At 48.6% G+C, this 22972-nt stretch overlaps 1 protein-coding gene across 1 annotated transcript in view; it reads right to left on the reverse strand.

Annotated features, from left to right (window-relative positions):
- Nucleotides 1-4156: 4156 nt before the first annotated feature.
- Nucleotides 4157-22972, reverse strand: part of SREBF2 (sterol regulatory element binding transcription factor 2) — a 37146-nt gene continuing 18330 nt past the window's right edge. Inside the window, exons 11-19 of the mRNA XM_090042914.1 lie at nucleotides 21098-21267; nucleotides 20659-20827; nucleotides 19944-20064; nucleotides 17958-18067; nucleotides 14462-14594; nucleotides 13521-13689; nucleotides 9761-9946; nucleotides 8825-8936; nucleotides 4157-7597 (exon numbers count right to left, since the gene is read on the reverse strand). Of these exons, the coding sequence (XP_089899040.1) occupies nucleotides 7377-7597; nucleotides 8825-8936; nucleotides 9761-9946; nucleotides 13521-13689; nucleotides 14462-14594; nucleotides 17958-18067; nucleotides 19944-20064; nucleotides 20659-20827; nucleotides 21098-21267 (1391 nt within the window). The 3' untranslated portion in view covers nucleotides 4157-7376. The remainder of the gene's footprint in view (nucleotides 7598-8824; nucleotides 8937-9760; nucleotides 9947-13520; nucleotides 13690-14461; nucleotides 14595-17957; nucleotides 18068-19943; nucleotides 20065-20658; nucleotides 20828-21097; nucleotides 21268-22972) is intronic.

Below are 22972 nucleotides of genomic sequence, written 5' to 3' on the forward strand. Positions count from 1 at the left end.
GTCTCTGGAGAGCCAGGGGGGCTGCTGTGCCTTCTTGCTGCCTTTCCTCCGTGTTGGAATAGATTTAGCTTGTGCACTGAGGATCGCTTCCTTGAGAAGCAACCACTCTTCTTGAACTCCCATCTCCCTGGGGTCATGGTCCCTGAGGGCCTGACTGACTAGCCTCTTGAGCTTGTCAAAGTCGGCTTTTCTGAAGTCAAGGACTTCTGTGTTGCTGACTGACTTGCCAGCTTTATGGCGGATGGTGAAGGTGATCAGCTCGTGGTCGCTGTCACCCAACTTCCCATCAATCACTGGGTCGCCGATTAGGTCGTACCCCCCGTAGCCAGTACCAGGTCAAGCAGCGCTTTGCCTCTCGTTGGCCCATAGACTTCTTGGGTCAGGTAGAGGTCATCCACGCACGAGAGAAAGCTTTGCGCCCGCTCAGGTTTAGCTGAGTGATCTTCCCACAAGATGTCCGGGTAATTGAAGTCACCCATGACAACCAAGGTCCTGGAGCAAGCGGCCTCAGTCAGTTCCCGGGCAAACTCCTGGCCAAGCTCAGGACTTTGAGTGGGAGGTCTGTAGTAGACTCCCACCGTTGTGTCCCGTGCTGAATTCCCCACGAATTTTTACCCAGAGGGTGTCTAGCTGTCCATGTGGATCGCCAACATCAGCTTGCAGGGCCATGTAGCTTTCCTTCACATAGAGAGCTACACCCACGCCCCTTTTGTCAACACGATCCCTCCTGTACAGGGTATAGCCCTCTATACCCGTGGTCCAGTCATGGGTGGAGTCCCACCAGGTCTCCGTTATCCCAATGACATCATATTTCTTTGCACTGAGCAGGAGGACGAGCTCGTCCTGCTTGTTGCCCAGGCTCCTGGCATTAGTGTACAGGCAGGCAAGTGTGCCCTTGGGGGCTCTTGTCTTGCCCACATATTGTGCCAGGGCTGGGGCAGGGGTGAGCTCCCTTAAGTGCCTTGGTCCGCTGGCTTTGCAAGGGCCGTTCAGCAGGCCAGCAGGGGCAGTAGTCCCCCCATCCCCCAGCGGGCTTAGTTAAAAGCATGCTGGAGGCTGGCCACCCCTGCCTTATGGATCCCCCACAAGCTAACATCCAGTGGCTTAAATAATTCAGGCAAGGGGAAGTGCTCTGTGCTGGCGATAACAGGCCAAGCCTGAAGCTTATACTTCTATCAGTCATTACTGCTTTCATGAAGGAGTTTGATCTCCATCTGAGAAAAAACAAAACAGCAACATTAGAGCAATCCTGATGGTCTTCAATTAATCTGAGGCTGGGGAAGGAGGAAAGAGGCAGCACCCCTGTCCTACAGGAGAGATATCAGAGAAGCTGCACCAACTTATAAACTGAGCACTAGGTTGAAGATCTTTTCAGCAAAGATGAGAAGAATGGGAGGAAAGGGGAGAGAAGTTATGGTCTGGGAGCAGCATGAGGACCTGCATGAAGTGGAGTAATCTCCATCTAGCCTTTAGAGTGCATGCAGCAGCAAGATAAACTGGCAGGTGGGTTAAGGGTGGGCCACGGAGGGCAGAGGCACATTGGCATAAGTGGGGGACGGACACACACACACACACACACACACAGACCTGTAAAGCAAGGCCATGCTGGAACCAATCCAGACCTAAATCAAACCTGCAGGCAAAGTTGAAAAAACAGTGACTACCATCAAGCTTCAAAAAACTTGTTAGTGGTTTTTTCCCCTGCCCTTCCCATTCTTTCCCATTTACACAGCTTCTGAAGAGCCCAGTCTCCACAGCATAAAGGCAGGGCTGCTTTCTATAGAACCTGCATGGACCCAAATCCCAAGCTATGAGAGTGCAACTATGCTCAGGGCACATCTACAGCTGCAAACTTACGGCACCAATAAAGCACTCACACACACACCTACACCTGCTACCTGAACTGGTGCCAGCAGAGCTGTGTTTGCACAGCACTGCAGGCAGGCTAATTAGCACAGACTTGGCAGAGTCCAGCTACAAGGCCTTACAAAACAGTTATATACCTTCTGGCTTGGGAAGCAGCCACTGTTGGCATTAAATGCTTCATTATCAAACACCTCTCAGTTTTACAAATATGCAAACGATCATTTCCCCTTTAACATACCAGTATGCCTATATTGCTATAAAAAAAGATATGCCATTCTCTTCACTCACGCTCACCCCTTAAAAACATTAACACATCTCAATCAAAATCCACTTCCAAATCACTGCCCTCTGCTGCTATATATACTTGCCTTTAGAGGCACTATCACATGCAACCTGCTTCCAAGCATGTCTGTTCACAACAGACAGCACCAAGCCAATTTAAGATTACCTGAAGATGGAAAATTGATAAGATACTAAACACTCTGTTCCAAAGAAAGCATTCTTTTGCTCTTCCTGAACTCTCAGACATGTTCACTTCTTGGCAATTATCTCTCATACAAAGAAATGAATTTACTGTCTAAATGCAACAATTATTGCATACCTGGCAACACTGGTGATAGCCCACAGGCATGATATGACATGACCTATTTTAGGTGACTGCTACTTGGCAGGACAAGTCTACAGAGTAGACATGCCCCAAAAGTATTATATTGCTCTTGATCACACTGAGAAAGAGCAAAAAGGGAATTGGATCAAATACAAATTGAAATAATGGGGATTTTCAGCCATCAACTTATAGCAGGTCAAAATAACATCCAAATAGGGTTTAAAGACGCAATTTGCCCAACAGTTGCCAAGAAGTTTAAGAGGGCATACAAGAGGGGACACACCAGGAGGTCTGAGGGGGGTTTTTAAGCCAAAGGATCCTTCAGAAAATACAAGTGTAGTCCTAAAATGAAGCCAACTGGAGAACAAACCATGAGACAACCTCTAAAGTGAAGGGTTAGAGCAGTGGTGCTTGACCTTTTTTTAGACTTGAAACACCCGTCAGAAAATACCAGCTCTTAAACTTTCATTCATGTTTTGACTGAGGAAAATAGCATAATTCTGCTGTTGCAAAGAACCAAGAAACACCACAACAGGTCAATGTTTTTGACACAGTGGGTTCCTGTGAAACCTCTGGGTTTATCCTGTGAATCATATATAGATGTTTGCATGCCTAACAACTGTGCTAATATTGTGCAGGACCCTTAAAAAGATCTTGCAGTCCCCTGGTTGAAAAACCACTGGGTTGGAGGAAATTTACAACAACAGAAGACACTGAAACAACAAAACAGCTGCTGTATAGACACCAAAACAGGAAGCCTCTAAATGGCATACCATAAATGTAATGAGACCAAGACAAGTTATACTGTCTCTTTACATCGGTCTTCAGCAGAGAGGATGCTGTGGAACTGTATCTGCAGGAGCTGGAACAAGGAGTAGACTTGAGAACAACAACAAACAAAAAAACCCCCAAAAAACCACAAGGACTCACTGAATCTAAAGGAATTTTAACATGAAGCCATGGAGCTCCAGAAAATGCTATACTGATCTTTAGAAAATGCACTGAGGTGACTGCTAGGAGTTTCAGACATGAGTTCTCTGGTAAGATAACTGGTTAAAAAAATTAATAATACACAACATATTGGTTCAAATAACAGACCATAAAGGAAGATCCAGTCTCATCTACTAGAGTTCTTCAAGCACCTTGACCAAATAATAGGTAAATGAAAGCTATTTGCTATTATTTATCTAGATTTCCAAGAAGATCCTGATGGGCATCCTTCATGATCAGCTACAAAAGAAACAGTGAATGATCAAATGAGCAAGAATAACTGATGGCATAGGCTTCAAGAAGGACATTCAATAATTGTCTATTGCAGGGCTTTACGCTTTTCCCTGAAAAACTTAAGTTCTAACCATAACCATCAACAGCACCTTGGACTGTCTCACACAGGGAAGTACAAATACTAACCTGGCAGGAGATGCTAGTCATTTGCCCGATGGAAAGTATAAGTCCTTCCCAAGCAACTTTCTAGTCTTATTTTGCAAACTTAAGATGCCCAAGAAAAGATTTGGTGTTTGTAGGTATTTCTAGAAACAGACCCTCTGAAAAGCCCCAGTGGGTCTGGACATCCCCTACTGTCCAAAGCCTTCCACTCAATTTAATAAAAGGCTATTCCAAAATAGTGGCTCAAAAACAGTAGGTGCGCTGAAAAGGCTCTTAATAGACACACTTGACACAGGATCTGGTGACACCATTTGCCTTTATTACGTAGCTTGCTCCCTAGCTCTTGGACAGAGTACATTATTGGACACATCTCAACAGCAGCAGAAGCATTCCCCTTAGCCTATCACCAGCTACATTTTTTTTTAAAACAGCAAAGCGTCCCTACTCCTAACTCCATTTGGATAAATAAGCCTCTCATATAGGACACAAAACAAAGCCCCAACAAAAAAAAAAAAGCTACAGTATATACACATAAAAAAGTGTAGGGATAGACAGCAGATCCATAAATAACAGTGTATAAAAACAGGCATATAGAAAGAGGCACCTTGCATCAAAGGGAGAAATGCCAGCTATGGGAAAGAACACACATCACAAGAGTAACCTGGCACAAGCCACTTGCAACAGGCCTCTAGAAACAACTACTGCCCTCAACACATCTAATTAAATCACACCACCTCCAACTCGCCTCTTTCAGTTGATGATCCCCTACAGTGCATTGTCTAGTATTTTGTTCATCTGCTTGAGGAGCAATGGGCACAGATCGCCCACTTCCCTCGTGTTCCGTCTCTTGCTCTGGCTCTACTTACTGCCAGTGGCAATGGATGCTGAACTCCCTCCCTCCCTGCTGCTGCCGCCATCTCCCTAGTTGTGCAAAGCTTTCCAAGGATTGCACACAGGCTAGCCACAGTTTGAAGTGACACAGGAGGACGCTACATGCAGAGATAAAGAGAATTCCATAGGTGTTAAAATGGGTCCAAGGCCAAGGCATCTTTGTGGCAGTGGCATGCATGAAAATAAGAGCGTTGGTGTAATTCCATACTGGAGGACTGAGAACACATTAACCTCTCCCATAACAAATGGTATCCCTGTCCTGCCTGACCAGCCAAGGAGCTGTCCTATCAAGTAATAAAAAGTATCACCCATTCTAAAGCTGAGCCCCCCAGGTAAGTTAATCACATCAGGCCATGCTCAGGATGGGAATGAAAAGCAGCAGCAGTAGCTCACTGCCTTTAGAGTATCATGTATATTTATGTATAGAGGCACACCCACACACTGGAGGCCTGAAGGCCACCCTTGAACTGTGGGCTTCTGACATAAAAAGGGAGAACTAGAAGAATGACCTTAGAATGTCTGCCCCCACAGAGAGGAACACACATATGCTGAGGCAACCACAGTAGTTTTCATTTAAAAAAATAATTATTACCATTATATGTTTCTCCCATGAGAAGCTCTCCATTAAGAGCAGGAGACGGGTGGCGTTTGCTGCAGCCTCCAGAATCTGAGGCTGTCCAAGGAACATGCTGCAGCACTCTTAAGTAAGTGCATGGCTTGCTCTGGGGGTGAGGAATTGCCATCAGGAATAGTAACATCTGGTGTCAGGGACAGTGTTTCCCAGAGCAGTAAGGAGCTGTGGTGTCCTAAACTCCCTCACTCCCAAAGCACACTAGAACCAAGGTCAGAGGAACCCCCATGTATCAGATGACAACCTTTCTGTTACAGTCCCCAAAGCTTGCTCCTGCTCCGAGAAGAGTCTGGTGATACAAAACAGGGTAGGTCTAGAAGTGACAATGTTCTAGGGTGATATTGTAGCCATGATGGTCCAGGAAAAATGCAAGAGGCAAGGGCTTTGTGGGTGGTATCTTTTATTGGACCAACTGCATAGTTGAGAGGGATGCAGGAAAGCTTCTAGGTACCACGTACCCTTCCTCAGGTCCCTGGTATCCAAGAGCTTGCCTGTAACCCACCCAACTATACAGCTGATCCAATAAGAGATAATCACCCATAAAAACTGTTGCCTCTCAATAGATCTAGAAGTATTTTACCAAACTCAGAGTTCTGGCTTCTGCAAGGAGGCATCAGGATGCATAACAAAGGTCTGCAAACATCTGAGGGGAAGAGGACTGCATCAAGCACCTGTGTAGTTCTAGCTATACATGTACATACAGTGCATGCACACAGATGCAGCAATACATTCCCATGAAGCATTTGCTTTCTCTCAACTCTCATGACACAATATGTCAGGCAAGTTTTTGGACAAAAGCAGTGGGAGGAATGGGGAGAAAGGGTAGCCTGGGTGACTACTGTCTATCCCCGGGGCTCTTTGAATGTCACGATTTGCTATTACTGCAGCAGGCACCAAGTTAAATGTGAATTCCTAACCCTCATGAATTCTGGCTACCGACTAGCCAGCATCCATGGGGACATGGACATGGGAAAGCAGGGTGTCTCCATACACACCCCCAAGACCCAAGCCTTGAATTTAATGAAATATAAAATCTTGATATATTAAAATAAAAATTTTAATCTGCACCCAGGCAATTCTACTCCTTCCCCCTCAGGTCATGTCTCCACGTACTCTATAACCCTTCTTCCTTTCTTCCTAGGCACAGCCTCTGCATTCACTGCAGCTGATGCCAGACTGACTCTAGAGTCCGGGCACCCCATGCAAAGGAGGCGGGGGGGCAGCTCTAGCCTGAAGGAAGAGGGACAGAAGGCAGAGAGGATGAGGAGAGAGGCCTACTGCAACAGACAGCTCCCTACATCTGGTAAAGTCACAGATGTTGCTATAAAACAAACAAAATACACAACCGTATAAAAACTGCAGAGAGCTGTCCTTGGCTGGTGCTAGCTTCACATGCCTCTCCCAGAGCTCTTCCAGAAATGCATTTATAGAAAAAGGCTCTAATAAAAACACAGTCTCAGGAAACACCCCTTGAGGAGAGGCAAAGGGCTCTCCTCAAGCTAACCTGTAGGTAGAGAGTTGTCTTGGATGCTGGTATCACCTTGGAATAAGTTCAGGGCAGATCCCTAGGTGCCCCACCCTCACCAGAGGGTCCTTTCTGCAGATTTTTGGGAAGGGAAGAAGGGAAACAGCCCCTCAGTAGACCCAAGAAGTGCCACTGGGGCTGCAGGCTTCTTCTCAGCAAGGATGAACACCAGCACTCAGCTAGGACCATTGGGGTGGCCAGGGACGAGGGGAGGGCTGCAACCATCACTGGCCCGACTGATTACACAAGCAAGCCACATGGCAGTGCTGGGTGGCTGACAGTGGCTTGCAGGGTTAATGCCTGGGCTAAGTTATAAAGCCCTCCCCTGCCCAGCGTGATTCCACTTGCACAGTCCTAACCTAGAACTGTTTGCTCTACAAAGAGGTATAAGGGGCGAGTCCAGAGGGACTGTTCTCAAGGCTGCCTGTGTCTCTTAGAGCCCCTGCGTGATGGAGCCCTGCCTGCTGGGATTAGGAGGCGGCAATCGCAGTGCCCCCACTCAGTTTGACGATCATCTGCTGGCAGTCATTGCAAGAGCGCTTGTCCCCCACCTTCTCCAATGTGCGGGCTGCCTCGGCCAGCAGAACTGCACGCTGGCCAGGGGAAGAAAGGAAGGACAGTGGAAGGTGGCGGCAGGCCAGGAGGATTGCTGTAGCTCGCTCTCTCTGTCCAGGCAGGATGTCCAGCTCACCTGTGCAAAAAAAATACTGCAATGAAGCTCCGAATACCTATAACCCCTTGGTCCAAAGAAGCCCTCAGCCCTCTGAAATAGAAGGCAGGGTACACACCAGTCCTCACTGTAAGGCTCCTCTGAGCCAGTGAAATAGCTGCCAAGGTTCATATGTTACACAGGAGAGGAGAGACAAGAGCTCTCTTAGCAGGACACCAAGAGTGTGTTTTAAGTTAGGAGGTGGTGTCAGCTTCTTAAGAATGTGCCCAGGATTTCAGAGTGAACAGCCTGCTTCTGAAGAAAACATTGACCAGGTCTTGGGGGGAAAGGAAAAAAAAAAAGAGGCCCGTGCTTCCTTTATGGTTTTAACACTTTCTAGCACTAATGCCAGGGATAAGCAAAAACATTTCCTTATCTAGTCCTGAAGGATCTTTGAGATCAGCACAATACCCAAAGTCTCAAATATTAGCCTTCCTTCTGAATTCCCTGACTTCCTCCTTAGAAGAAAGAGTCCAGTGCAGAGCAACAAAAATGATTAGGGGCCTAAGAAACAGGGCTTTGGAGGAAGAGCTGAAAGACCTAGGGTTATATAGTCTATATCGCTTTGAAGTGTTCCAAGCCCTGCCCTGTGATAATGCCATTCTTGTTACTGGTTTCAGTTGCTAAACCATTTCAGCTAACTGTGGCAGGACCTTCTGCAGGCAGCTACAGAGGCCTCACAAGAACCCACTCAAGCCAGGAGTTCTCAACATGAGAAGCCACCTGAGGCATTAACTGAAACAACTTGCAGGTAACAGCTGTGCACATGTGCAGGTGGCATGCACTGGGAGTCAGGCATTTGCAAGTGTGAAGAACTGCAGCGGATTAACTGAAAGGTAAACGTGCCACAGTTGAGGAAGGGCTTTTTCAAGGTGCCATCACACACTTGCAGCTTTCTTAAAAAAATCAGGACAGCTTCACCTGCCACAGGTTAACCATGCATGTATCCACAGCCTCACAGCTGCTGGCTTCAGGACAATCTAAGAGGCCCCAGTGTCAGCAAACTGTAATTACCACATTTGCTTCATTCAGCAGTCACTGCTGATGTGCATCATGCTGGGCAGCTTGCACCAGTTCCTCACATTAAGGCTTGTCCAATAAATAGCCTCTTTCTTACTAAACATAGCAGAGATGGCTGCAACAGTCTCCTCTCCCAACAGGAAGCCTGTTCGCAAGATGAGGGGGCTGCAGATTAGGACTGTGACTCACCGTGCTTACTGGTCTGGGGGGGGCGCCGCCGCAGGCTGTGCTCTAGAAGTTGGTGGGTGCGGGTAGGGCTGGCACCAGCCATGAGGCGCACAGTGGCCTCATGCAAAAACACCTGGGAGGAGCAAGAGAAGAAGGCAACACCAGCCAGCCATGGACCAGAGATCACACAGTCCTACCAACAGCAGAACAAGGGCATCGTACCCATCCCACCCCTTGGCTTCCCATCCCACAGCCAGGGTCCTCTTCTGCAGTCCCAATGCAAGGCAGGGCAGAAGGCATGGGACAAGACAAAAAACAAGGCTGTTATGCTAGTGGATTGAAGGGAAGGAGGGGAAGGGGTTGGCTGGAAATAGGCAGGAGTACACAGGGACTGCAAAAAAGGGCCGAAACCAGGAAGCCCAATCCCTTCCCACCCCTAGGCATGCTCCTCAGCTCAGCTACCACTTCAGCAAGAGCCAGACATGAAACCCAAGGACCAGAGGAAGCCCTGTCATTAGTGCTATTAAAGCAGTGCTGCCAGTACATGTATCCAGATTAGACTGGTTACAGTTCTGGGGACTCGCTAAGGAAAAAGGAAGTGGATGCAGAGGTACAACCCTGGGGAAAATAAGTCCCACCCCATTTTCTCTAGCCACTGCCTCAGACTACCTGGTAAAGCCAGAATATTTCACACAGATTATCAACCCTATCAGAGGGGGAAGGGCTCTCTTACTCTCTCACCACCAAGGGAAAGACTGTTAGTGGCTGGAGACACAAGAGCTCCACATACCATCCCCAGTCCTCTCATCCACATCAGACCTTAAAACCTCAAGCATTAAAGCTTCCACCAGCACCCTGGGGCATGCACCCTGAAGTTGTGTTGCACAGCGCATGCTAACATCAAGCACTGCACTACTTCCCCCCAAGATCAACGGCAAGGAAGAAGCAGGACCTTACCTTGCGGTAGGCAGGCCTGAAGCCATGAGCCAGCTTGCGCAAGCTGCCAAGGTCGCGCTGGAACCCTGTCAGCTCTGAGGCCGAGGCATGGTAAGTCTCCCCCAGGGTCTGGCTGGAGTTGGCCTGCTTCTGCCACAGGCTGGTGCGTAGAGAGAGCAACAAGTCGCAGGCTAGCAATTGGATCATCTGGAAGGAGCCCCCCAAAAAACAGTAGGTAAGGAATGTGACCTAGTGACAGCCTGTCCACTGGTATGGGCCCTGGCCCATGGCAAGATGATGCAGGGCCTCTGCCAAGACCTACTCACCTGAGCAGGACCATTTCACTAACCGTACCTTTCCTCAGTGGAGCAACTGATAGCTCTGGAAGAATCAAGCCCATTCCCTAGCCTCAATGCCAGCACAGCAGGGGCAGGCCTTGCTTGCACAGCCCTGCCTAGACTTACCATTCCTAGAGGAGGGAGCTCCCTCCCCCTTAGGAACCTCTGCTAAAGCTGAACATGCAGGACCATCCATCCCCCAGGTCTGCAATGCAGACACCTCGTGACAGGAAGCAGATAAAGACCCAAACCCACTGTAGATTCATAGATTGTAAGGGGCTGGAAGGGACCTTCATCGAGTCCAGCCCCCATATACCAGACAGGAAAGACAACTGGGGTCAATCTCTTCTTGAAGATTTCCAGAGTAGGTGAGACTGCACCACTTCTGGAGGGAGTTTATTCCAGTCTGGACACCTTAACAGTAGGAAAAACTTCACAGTTAAGCCTGAAACGGCCTTCCAAGAGTTTGTGGCCATTACTCCTCGTCTTCCCCAAGGGCGCCCTGGTGAACAGTTTTTCATCAAGCCCTTGATGTAGTCCCCAATATAGCAGTAAGCTGTTACCAAGTCCTCTCTCAGTCTTCTCTTTTTTAGGCTGAAGAGACCCAAGTCCCCCAGCCTTTCCTCGTACAGCTTGCCTTGCAAGTCTCCGATCATATAGATGGCTCTTCTCTGGACTCTTTCAAGAGTTTCCACATCCTAGTTGCAATGCGGCACCCAGAAATGGACACAGTACTCCAGCTGCGGTCTCACCAATGCTAAGTAAAGCGGAAGAATCACTTTCTTGGTTTTGCTTGAGATGCACCGATTGATGCATGCCAGAGTATTGCTTGCCTTGCTAGCTACAGCTGCACACTGATGGCTCATGTTCATACTATGGTCCATTATTACCCCTAGGTCTCTTTAGTTATGGTGCTACACAGTTTGGCGCCAACAAGCCGGGAAGTATGTTGGGGATTGATCATCCCCAGGTGGAGCACTTCACACTTCTCAATGTTGAACTTCATCTGGTTCCAATCCGCCCAACTTGCCAGTCTGTCTAGATCCACCTGTATCTGCAGCCTATTTTCAAGCAAGACCACGCTCCCCTATAACCTAGTGTCATCCACAAACTTGGCCAGTGAGCTCTTCACCCCCAAAATGATCTAGATGGGGATGGTCCTGCTTTGAGAAGGAGGTTGGACTAGATGTGACCTCCTGAGGTCCCTTCCCACCCTCATTTTCTATGATTATCTCAAGCCCTTTTCTGATCCCCAAGCCATCATCCATCAACTTGCAGGCAGAGCCTGTGCTCTCGGCTCACAGATACATTACTCTGCATTTGGCCACATTAGAACAGGTTTTGTGGATGGTAACTCTCTCATCAGAGAACTCGAACCCTTGCGTACAAGTCACCTGTTCCCCTTGCACCATCTGCAGACTTCACCAGGAATAATTTACACTGATAGATCCTTGATCAAATACAGCCCTGGGGTGGAGCAACAGCAAGGTCACTAACATCCCACTCCCGTTAGCCACCATGTTTTGAGATTTGTCAGAGAGTGACTTGTAATCTGTCTGATGTGCCCTATCTGCTTTGCACAGGGCCAGGATTTTTCACCACAGTGTCATGTGGTATGAAGTCAAGGCCTGTAGATAAAGCCAAAGATCCAAACTACCTTCACATGGGGCTAAGCACTCAAAGGCAAGACTCTGTATTTTACCAGCCTGCTAGAGCAGGGATGCTCAAACCCTGGCCCACAGGCCAAACCTGGTCCTTTCCTCTGGCCCACGTGGTTCTCTGTGCTGGATCAGGCCCAGTGCTCCCTTGCCCATGTGGGGCCCAGGGATGGCACATAAGACTAGGCAGAGGCACTGTAATCCTGGCATTCGGGACCAGCCCAAGGTGGTGTGGGGCCCCAGAGCCCAATCCCAGCATGTGGGACTGGGTGGAGGCAGCAGCCTGCCCCCCTCCCCCACCCAGAGTCTGATCCCAATAAGTGATGGCAGCACCGGATGTCAGGGCCAGATTCTGGTGCATGGGGTCCAATTTGGCCCAGAGAACGTTCCCAGACCTCTCATCTGGCCCACAGGGCCGAAAGGGTGAGCACCACTGTGCTAGAACCATCTGATCTCAGATAATTAATGGCGAGCTGATCTAAGCAGCATCAGCTCACCTAGCACCCTTAAAGCTACAGGCTGTATGACACCTGTGCCTGAAGCAAGCCACCACCTGAAGCACCCTTTGGTGGTATGGGCAGGTCCCAATTTATCACTCCAACAAGCTACGGAAGAGACATAACCACAATTAACACTTGGTTTTATCAACCACCTAAATGGAAGATATTCTCCAGAGACATCTCTGCAGCCCTCTGCTGACAGGCAAGTTTGTGTGCAGAAAGAACAGCCACCCAACCCAGCTAAGCCAGGCTGTCCTCCCAAGGTGACACTATCTATAGACCATGTATTTGAATTTCATGCCAAGCTGGCACAGTGAATAGAATCTGCAGCACCTGAGTCATCTCTGAAGGCCTCGCCAGCCCTAGCTCACTGAGCTTGAGCTCTACCAGCCAAAGTGAATATGGCTTACACCCCAAGAGAGCTCTACCACCTGCAGGAAGATGATGCCTTGTCATAGCCTCATCTGCTGCAAAATTCCCCTGTGCTCCATACGAGGCTGCTTCCAAACATGGCATGGATGAGGAGGCAGGGAAGGAGAAAGGGCATTATTCTAGGTAATCAAGAGATCCTACCTGCACTGCAGACATGAAGAGTGCCTCTGTACTGCACTGCAGGAACATTGCAGATACTACCAGAACATGCAATGCAACTACAATGCACTACAGCGGTCACCCAGGAGTAACAGAGGGATCCAGGGCCCAGTGTCCTACATGCCCTGCAGGAAAGCCCCAACTCTATGCTGTCCTGAAAAAGACACACATATGCATATGGGCAGAGAAGTTTAGCAGTCTCACTTCTGTCACAGAGGGGAGTCTGTGAAGTTCAGACCACTGCAAGTGCCTGGCTCAGAGAGACCAGAGTTGTTGATGTAAAGCCCCTTCTTTACAGTTATCAGTGGCCTTATCCAGAATGGGACAGAGATAAGGCTTCTATGGGAGCAACTGAATGAGGAGATGGGGCCAAGAGAGACAAGTGGCAAAACAGGAAAACAGGCACAGGCAAGCACCCAGCTGAGACCAGGCTTGGGAAAACGGGCATATGAGCACAGCACGTCATCAGGCAGAAGTTAGGGAAGCTAAGGAAGTTCAGTCCTCTTCCAGCCACAAACTTGGGAGAACTGAATGTAGAGGAGGAATGGAGTCCTTCTCTAGCCTGGAGCCCAGCCAAATAAGGAAATGACAGAAGACCACAAGCCCTAGTAAAAACTACCAGGTATTTTCATGTAGGAAAGCAGAAAGGAAGCATAACCTAATAGTCATCATCACTCAGCATCTTGGCCCTTACATTGTTGAGGCCAGTGCTGGAGACACCGCTGCTCATGTTAAGGCTGTTCCACAAGTGGCTGCTGGCCCTCTCACTATGAGCGAATGAGCTCTGCTGCCCATCCACCTTCCCAGACAGGGAGGCCTGCATGGCTTTGCACAGGTAGAAGACAGCTTTCACCAGGGCATTTCTGAAAGAGAAATAGGACAAGGCTTTCAAACTGAATGACTGCCATGCTGTGAGAAGGGTTAGCCTCAGCACTTGCTCTACAAGATCTCATGACTTTGACATGGCTAGCCTTGCACCTTCAGGGAGTCCCACTGAACAGGCTTCTAATCCTATGGGAAATGTGCTCTCTCAGCCTTTCCTCCCTCTCCCTCTGTCCAGATCCCCAAGAGACCATGACCTGACAGAAGCAGACTGTCAACCTGAAGAAGCCAGGCACATACATGGAAAGGATGCTGCACTGGCAAAGCTAAGGGCATGGCAGCACTCTCCATGACAAAGCTTGCGTCTGTACAAACGCGAGTAGCTCCCTAAACACTGAGCTTCCATCTACAAAAGCCTATGCCAACAAAACTAGATGGGGTTTTCATCACACTGAATCATACTAGATGCAGCTGCATTACTCATAGGGCACATTCGTATCCACTGAATGAAAGGAGAGTATCAACGCCGAAAGGACTCAAAGGACAGGACCAAGCTTAGCATCGCAATCTTCTCCCTAGCCCATGTTTGGGTATGACATTCCCTCCAGATCCTAACACACTGGCCAAGCCACTGCACACAAGCCCTGGCCCACATATCTGTTCTAGACTAGCAGATACCTGCTCTAAGGAACACCTGCTTCTGCCCAAGGTTTTTAGGGGCATGAGGTATTTGGGGGTTTTGGAGGAAGGGTTCTAAATAAGCTAATTTCCTGAAAGGTCTGGTGGTTCAGAGAAGGAGTGAGGCCCACGCACTCCGATGTCTCCAGCGCTTTGGGCATGCGCTCCACCTCCGTGAAGTGTGACCGCACAGCTGCATCATCCCCTCTGTGCCAACTGATCGCCATGGCAATTGCTGCTGACCACCATCTGCACACCACGTCAGGCCCTAGGAAAACAGAACACGAGATTGGAACTGGAGAAGAACACAACAGGCTACACCAAGTAGATGAAAGGCTGTGGCCTGAGCTCTTAGTGCCTACTGCCAAGACTAATTCTGAAGGACTTGTTGGGGTCAGTATATAAATAAAAGATTATTTCACCCAGCACTTAAATGCAGGTGTCCTCAGAGTAAGTTGCTAGGACACCCAGACAGCACACAGCAACACTGGCACAAGTAGCAAAAGCCACTGTATCAAACTGAAACTGCAAGGGAAATTGAAGGTCTTTTTAATTTAGCTACAGCTAATCCCCATCTCCTTAAAAAAAGTCAAGATCTTTAGAGGGCAGAAGGCAGAATCTCAGCATTATCATCTCAACCCAAGAACACCTTGTTGGACCTGGTGCTGGCCACGGGTGACAAGCTGGTGAGGGGGCTGCAGGTGCTTGGCCACCTGGGCAACAGTGATCATCGCCTGCTGGAATTCACCATCCAGCGCAAGGTAGCAAAGGCCTGCAGCAAGGCAGCAGCCCTAGATTTCAGGAGGGAGGACTTCAATGAGCTAAGAAGAATAGTCAGGGAAGCACTGGGGTCCCAGAGGGGAGGGGAGCCAGGTGTCCAAGAAGAGTGGTCACTCCTTAAGGAGACGATCCTCCAAGCCCAAAGGGAGGTAATCCTAACACGGATCAAAAGGGAGCAGGAGGGCACAAAAGCCCCCATGGCTCACCAAAAGCATCCGGGAATGTCTCCTAGCTAAAAGGGAGGCGCACACCCAATGGAAGGGAGGGGCCATCACCAGGAAGGACTATACTGCAGTTGCTCGGGGATGCAGGGGGGCAGTCAGGAAGGCCAAGGCAGAGATGGAACTGGGACTAGCTACCCGGATCAAAGACAACAAGAAGTCCTTTTTTAAATACACAGGGGCAAAAAGAAGATACCGGGTAACGTGGGGCCCCTGCAAGACACACTAGGAAATTTGGTGGAATTTGGAATAGACGACGAAGCTAATCTATTTAACAATTTCTTTGCCTCCACTTTCCTGAGCAGGGACCAGATCAGCATCCCCACCAGGCCCCCCTCAGGCCCCAGGGGAGGCGCTCCTAGGCCAAGGGTCAGGGAAGATCTAGTCGGGGAATTTCTGGAGGGACTGGATGTATTTAAATCAGTTGGTCTGGATGATCTCCACCCCAGAGTGCTGAAGGAATTAGCTGAGGTCATTGCGGGACCCCAGCATGGCTTTACGAGCACTCGTGGTGCCCTGGTGTGGTGCCAGGACTGGAAGAGGGCCAATTTGGTTCTCATCTTCAAAAAAAAAAAGGGAGGAAGGATGACACAGGGAACTATAGGCCAGTTAGTCTTACCTCGATCCTAGGTAAGCTTTTTGAGAGAATTATTCTGGCACACGTCCACGAGGAGCCAGCAGGGGAAGTTATACTTAGGGGCAACCAACACGGGTTCATTAGAGGCAGGTCCTGTCAGAACAACCTGGTGGCCTTCTAAGACCAGGTCACCAAATCCTTAGATGCAGGGGTAGCAGTGGACATAGTCTTCCTGGACTCTCAGAAGGCCTTTGACACTGTCTCTCACCCTGTTCTCATTCAAAAAAACTGGGGGACTGACTGTGGTGTCGACACCTACAGTCAACTGGGTCGCCAACTGGCTGGAGGGCCGCACCCAGAGGGTGGTGGTGGACGGGTCATTTTCAACCGGGAGGAATGTGGGCAGCGGGGTTCCCCAGGGCTCAGCCCTCAGGCCCGCACTGTTCAACATCTTCATCAGTGACTTGGACGAGGGGGTAAAAAGCACCCTGTTCAAATTTGCTGATGACACCAAGATGTGGGGGGATGTAGGCACACTAGAAGGAAAGAATAGGCTGCAATCAGACCTAGACAGGTTACAGGGGTGGACGGATGAGAACAGGATGGGTTTCAACACCGACAAGGGCAATATTATGCACCTGGGAGGAAGAACCAGTAGCATACCTACAGGTTGGGGAACTCCCTTATAGTCAGTACAGAGGCAGAAAAGGATCTTGGAGTCATAATTGACTCCAAGATGAACATGGGCCGGCAGTGTGGGGAGGCAGCCAGGAAGGCCAACCGCACCTTGTCATGCATCCACAGATGCATCTCAAGCAGATTCAGGGAGGTGATCCTCCCCCTCTATGCAGCACTGGTCAGGCCGCAGCTGGAGTATTGCATCCAGTTCTGGGGGCCACACTTCGAGAGGGATGTGGACAACATAGAGAGGGTCCAGAGGAGGGCCACTCGCATGATCAGGGGGCAGCAGGGCAGGCCTTACGAGGACAGGCTAAGGGACCTGAACTTGTTCAGCCTCCACAAGAGAAGGCTGAGGGGGGATCTTGTGGCATGTTACCAACTAGTCAGAGGGGACCAGCAGGCATTGGGGGAGTCCCTGTTTCCCCAAGCACCACCAGGAGTGACTAGAAATAACGGTCACAAGCTGGCAGAGGGTAAATTCAGATTAGACAGCAGGAGGCGCTACTTCACGATCAGGGCAGCTAGGATCTGGAACTAACTTCCAAACGAAGTGGTGCTGGCTCCTACCCTGGGGGTCTTTAAGACAAGGCTTGACAATCACCTTCCTGGGGTCGTTCGATCCCAGTACTCTTTCCTGCCATGGCAGGGGGTCGGACTTAATGATCTGCTCAGGTCCCTTCTGACCCTACTAACTATGAAACAAGCAGCTCCCACAACACACACCATGCTTGCTCATCAGCTCCCACAGACTCAAAACACATTTTACTTAATCACCACCATCACTTCCTCAGTTACCTAATGTTCCCTGGATGGAGTCCCATCCAATCCCAGGCAAACCCCGAGGGTGTGGCATCTGCTCTCCCGACCCATTTCCAACTCAACTAATTATAATCCTAAACACTTCTTTTTCTGGAAGGCACAAAGTCTTCTGAAGCAGGCTGTCTTCCATATGCTAACACCCTCTTCTGAAACAGCAAGTTGCCTCCTGCAGACATTTTTGCTTATATGCTGTGCCTCTCTGCCTCATCCTGCAACCGCTAGGTGCAACAGCAGTCTTCCTACACATGTCCGTGAAGTACCCAATACATTCTGGACACTACTGAAAGATAAACAGCCACTGCAGCCTAACCCATCTGCCTAAATTACCACTCATAAGTTCCTTCACTTCCTGTCCTGAACTGCCATTGAACCCTGTTATGAGCCGTTAGACTGGTATGTCTAATCTAAGAAGGTGCCACATGGCAATACAGCTGGAAGAGAACACCTCCCTTGTCTGCAAACCCCTAAGATGAAAGGTGCTATAGGAATGTGGGACCCTCCCTATAAGAGTTACTTCCCAGTGCTCAACAAGGTTCAGGTCTATGAGACTTACCCAAGGTTGACTTCAACACAGAACCGCTGGCAAAAGGTGGGGCCCCACTTCCTATAGAGTCCACAAAAGAGTTGAGTAATTTCAAGTATTCCATAGCACTGGTAAACTCACTGAAAGTCAAACAAGACAGACTCCATTAGGTTACAAATAAAGAGGCAGCTCTGGATGAGCAGCCCAAGTTATTACTTTACAGTGGAGCAACTACCCCTTAACCCAGCAAAGCATAGGCTGGCTCAGAAGTAGCCACATGCAGGACTTGCTTGGAACAGGGAAGGTCCTAGAAGCTCTTACACTTACATGGATCCTGGTGCTCAGCCTATGGAAAGTGCTACCTGCTTCCCTTTCCTTTTTTGCATCCTTGTAACAAAGTATTTAGCAGAATTCAGAGATTCGCTGAAATCTGACAGGACCACGCCATGAGTGCTTCTATTGTGGCCTCAAACTTGTGAGCTCTGGACTATCAACCATGCCATCCTAGCATAGCAGCAGCCATGACTCTACCAGAACTACCCCAAAGGTCAGAAAACAGGGGGAAGGAGGGGAAATAATAATAATAATAATAATAATAATCGGAGCTACAAAGAAGCCTAAAAAAGCCAAACAACATTATAGAAAGGACTAGTTTGAGCAAACTGAAAAGAGGATTAACGCATGGAATGAGCAATGTCAGAAGGAAAGGGAATGTTCATTAACTTTTTAATTAGCACTCTTCATTTTACAAATGATATGTGAGAAGACTAGCAGCAGTCTCTGAATCTCACACCTGCTGACAGAAGATGCAAAAATTCTCACAAGTCAATTTTAAGCTTCTTTCCATGTGTGGCTTACAGAACAAAGTCACAAAGCCTGTCCAAGACAGCCTTGGCCAGAGAAACCAGTAAATGCTATTTATGTAATTTTTGTGCCTGCTACAAAGAATATGGAGACCTAGCATTGAAAAGATCCTCTCCCAATTATAGAAACAGGGACACTTTTCCACAGATAGCTAGACAATCTGTGCAACGTATACAATATCTTGCAACCTTTTCCCCTGATCAGCACAGAAGTATCTCATAATTCAATATGCTGCATCAAATTGCTGGTCACCTACCTAAAACTACTACATAGGTAGCTAAACATCTAAATGAAAACTAGTTTAAAAAAAAAAAAAAAAACACAAACGATTTTTTAAATGGTCTGGGGGGGAAGAAGCATCTTCCTACCTACTTTCCATGGGGCCTCTGCAAAAATTAATATGGATTTATATGAGATTCTTCTGATAGGTCTAGAACAGGCATATCCACAGCTCAATCCCAAAACAAGCTGCAGCTCAGAGCACAAGAAAGGCAATTATCTGGTTTTATTTCATTTCGCTCAGATAGAGGAAGAAGCCTCTACAGACCAAGGTCTTAAACTTGAACCAAATGCTCTTCTGTTTCTGCATCTATATCTTGGCTTGATATTAACTTAAGACACTTTACTCAGATATAGACAAAGCAAATACAAGAATGATGCAACAACAGGAAAGTAGGGTTGGAAGGGATCTCGGGTGACCATGTAGTCCAGCCTCCTGCTTGAGGCAGGATCATGCTTGACTCAGGTGACGAGTCAAGACTTGATTTCAGACAAGTGTCTGTCTAACAAGCTCCTTATGTCCAAGGAAGGAGATTCCACATCCTCTCTGGGTAGCCTGTTTTGAAGCTTAATCATTCTTCCTAACTGCCAACCAAGTTTTCATCTATTGCTGTTTGAGACCACTGCAGTCAAGATTTCCTCCTCAAATTCAAGCAGATGAACTTTTGACCTGAAGCCCACCCCCACCAATTCAGTCCTTGCTGACAACAGGAGCACCAGTCCTGGGAGTTTCCTTATTTTGGCAAGCTTGATTTAAAAGATGTAAACTGAATGTGTCCCTCATAGCACTTGGGGCAAGTGACTGACAGTCATTAATGCCCCCAGGCCCCTGCCCCCATCTGCAACAACAGTAACCACAGCACTGAATCTTACCAGGGCTCCTCCTCCTCCTGCCCCGCAGTCCCTTTCCCAGCCTGAGGTTTCACAAGGGCATCCACAGCTCTCTCCAGCAGGTTCTCACAGAATGCCTGGTGGACTTGTGCAATAGGGTCAGCTGGAGAAAAGAAAACAAAAGCCTTGCTCTCCTCACAAGCCTAGCCATGCTGCAGTAGGAATCTACCCAGGAAGTGGAAGCAGTTTCACAACAGGGGAAATACACAAGCCACCCAAACAGAGCTTCTTCACGAACTGTGCAGGGACCTAACTCCAAGTACCTCTCCACACCCACTGGTTTGTTCACTATTAGTGATCCCTTTGCTGCCTCAGCCCAATCGATCCCCACTGTTAATACCACTGACCATGTAACAGAATAGATGCAACAGTTTAATAGAAAGAAACCATGGTCTTCCTTCTGAGTTTCATATCCTCAGTTCTTGAAGGTACATGTCCCTCTGACAGTATAGAAAGATGGAGTTGGGACAGCACACTGAAGCCAGGCACAGTGCTAGCAAGCAAAAGAAACTTCTCCCCAGCCCAAGTGTCTCTCAGCTGTCACAAATGGAGGCAGGTTTCTACAGGAGGAACCTCGTTATTAGATGTCCAGGAATCAGACACATCTGGGACCGTAAGCTGTCCCTGGTGTTAAAGGGAAGATATTCCCCTCTCCAGAGGTGCTAGGTCATGCACCTAGAGATGGGATGTCTCTTACCAGGGTTCCGCTGGGTACAGTACAGACTCTCCTTTGAAGCTGACTTCACCGTCCAACTCCGTTCCACAAAAAACTTCTGTCCTAGCGGATGACACAACCAGCGCAGGGAGTCAGGAATGGCGCTCCGCTCCAATATGCAAAGGCTCTGGGCTTGACTTAAGAAATAACTCTACAGAGAACAGAGAGGCCAAGGGTGAGAACGATGCCAAGGGAACAAGGGGAATACAAGCGTCATGCCAAGTCCCACACAGTGACAGCCTGTGCAGGAGAAAGGCTCTTTACAAGCCCACTCATTGGACTAATTGGAATGGAGCTCCAATTAGTTCAACGACCACTACACATGCCCCCCCAGCTGAACCACAACTGCTAGATCTGGAGGTCTTCCCTGATCCAACTGCTGCTGGGAAGTGCTGTAGGAAAGAAAAGGAGACACACTCACTGCCAGGAAACCCAGTTTGCCACCACAGCGAGTCTTCAGGCCAACGGCAGCAGTGAGGTGGATCTCTGCCATGGTGTTGGCCGGGATCTTCTCTTCTGCGCACTCTGCAAGATTCACAGCACACAGGGCCATGTGCAGACCTGAGTAAGCCGAACTGGATGTAAGTTTACCTGTATCAGGAGTGAAATAGAAAGAATTCACCTTCTGCACAAACATATGCAACACAGATGTGACAACTACAATTAAAAATGCCTGTTACAATCTGAACTCTCAATAGACTGGATCACACCTTGTAGGCATCTCCATGGTTCCCCTGTCTCTCCCTCCCAGCTCTACAGAAGCCAGAAGAGCCATGGAAAAAACAAGACAGTTGTTTTGCTGCATATTCATCACCAGAATAACCAGCCTTCTTTAGAGTCTGGAAACTCACAGATATTTGTATAGTGGGATAAAGAAGGGAACACAGTCTAGGACATGGATCAGCAACGTTTTTGGGCAGTGCCAAAAACCCGTAACATCAACTTACAAGATGTTGGCATACCAGGGGCAGGATGGTGGGGGAGCCATGAGGGGCCTGATCCTTGCTGTGGTAGTGCAGTCCTGGCCCCTTCTCTGCCACTGACCTCAAGGCATGAATGCACCTGCCGCTGGCAACGCGCCAGGCTGGGGCTCCTTGGACCCTGGTGCAGCTGACTGCAGCCTACCACAGCTGACCTGGGCTCTGGGCAAGCCTGAGCTGCTTGCAGCACGCAGCACGGAGGCTACAAGCAGCTGCACTGGGGTCTGCAGAGCCCTGGCCCAGCTCATTGCCAATAGCAGGTGCACGCACGCCTTGGGGTGAACAGTGGGGAAAGGGCTGAGACAGGCCCTTTATGGCTCCCCTGCCATCTGCCTCAACATGCACATGCCAAGCAAATGGCACACATGCCAGAGCATGGCACTTGAAAACGGAGGTTACTGACCCCTGGTCTTGAAGGGGGCATAAATCAAAACTACTTCAATTAGACTGGGAAGATGGAAGTTTAAGCTGAATGTCAGGAAGCATTAGGGACTTGTTAAACTGCGAACAGTTTTACTAAAGGAAGCAGTAAAGCTCCACTCATCACAAGGATGTTAAGGTTCACATTCCAGTGATTAGCTATGATACCTGCTTTCACTTCACACATTCACATGTGGTCCTCATCTCAGGATCCACACTAGTAGCAGTGAGAACCAACAGGACTTGTGAATTTTTCCTCAATTCACTGCTGCTTGGGATAAACCCAGCAGCTGAGGAGGCATCAAGCTGTCTTCAGGACACTTGGCAGGACAGTATAGCATGAGGCTACTCTGGCCAAGTTCTCTCCACAACCATGCAAGCAAAACCATCGAGCAAGTTATTTTTCAATAACATCTTAGATCCTGTAGCAACTGAGGACAATGGCTTTGTAAAGCATCCTACACCTCAGAAAGCACCAATCTGTCAAGCCCAATACATATGGATCACTTACTATGAAATCTTACAGGGTGGAATGCAGCAGCTGTTTAACAGAGGGCTGGTAATACAATAGTTCAGCTGAAGAGGTGTAACACCTTTTACACAGAAAGAACATGACCCTTTAGGCAAATGCAACCCATCTCATATATGTCCAGGACACCAGCTAATAGCTTACTCTTGCGAGATGCATCTTGAGTTCTGAAGACCATCCACGCCAACAGTGGAAAAGGGAGATCTGGTTATGCTGTGGTACAACTGGGTCAGGGGATAAGCACATCTCCACTCCATGATCTAGACAGGGCCTTTAACCAGGTTCACTAGCATCACCTATAAATTCAAGCCGTGCCTTGGCTTCCAAGCTCCACAACAATCACAGCAGTCCAGGGGCACAGCTACCT

The sequence above is a fragment of the Crocodylus siamensis genome, chromosome 4 (assembly GCF_052110815.1).
Source record: "Crocodylus siamensis isolate JL-2025a chromosome 4, ASM5211081v1, whole genome shotgun sequence".
Classification (NCBI taxonomy): Eukaryota; Metazoa; Chordata; order Crocodylia; family Crocodylidae; genus Crocodylus; species Crocodylus siamensis.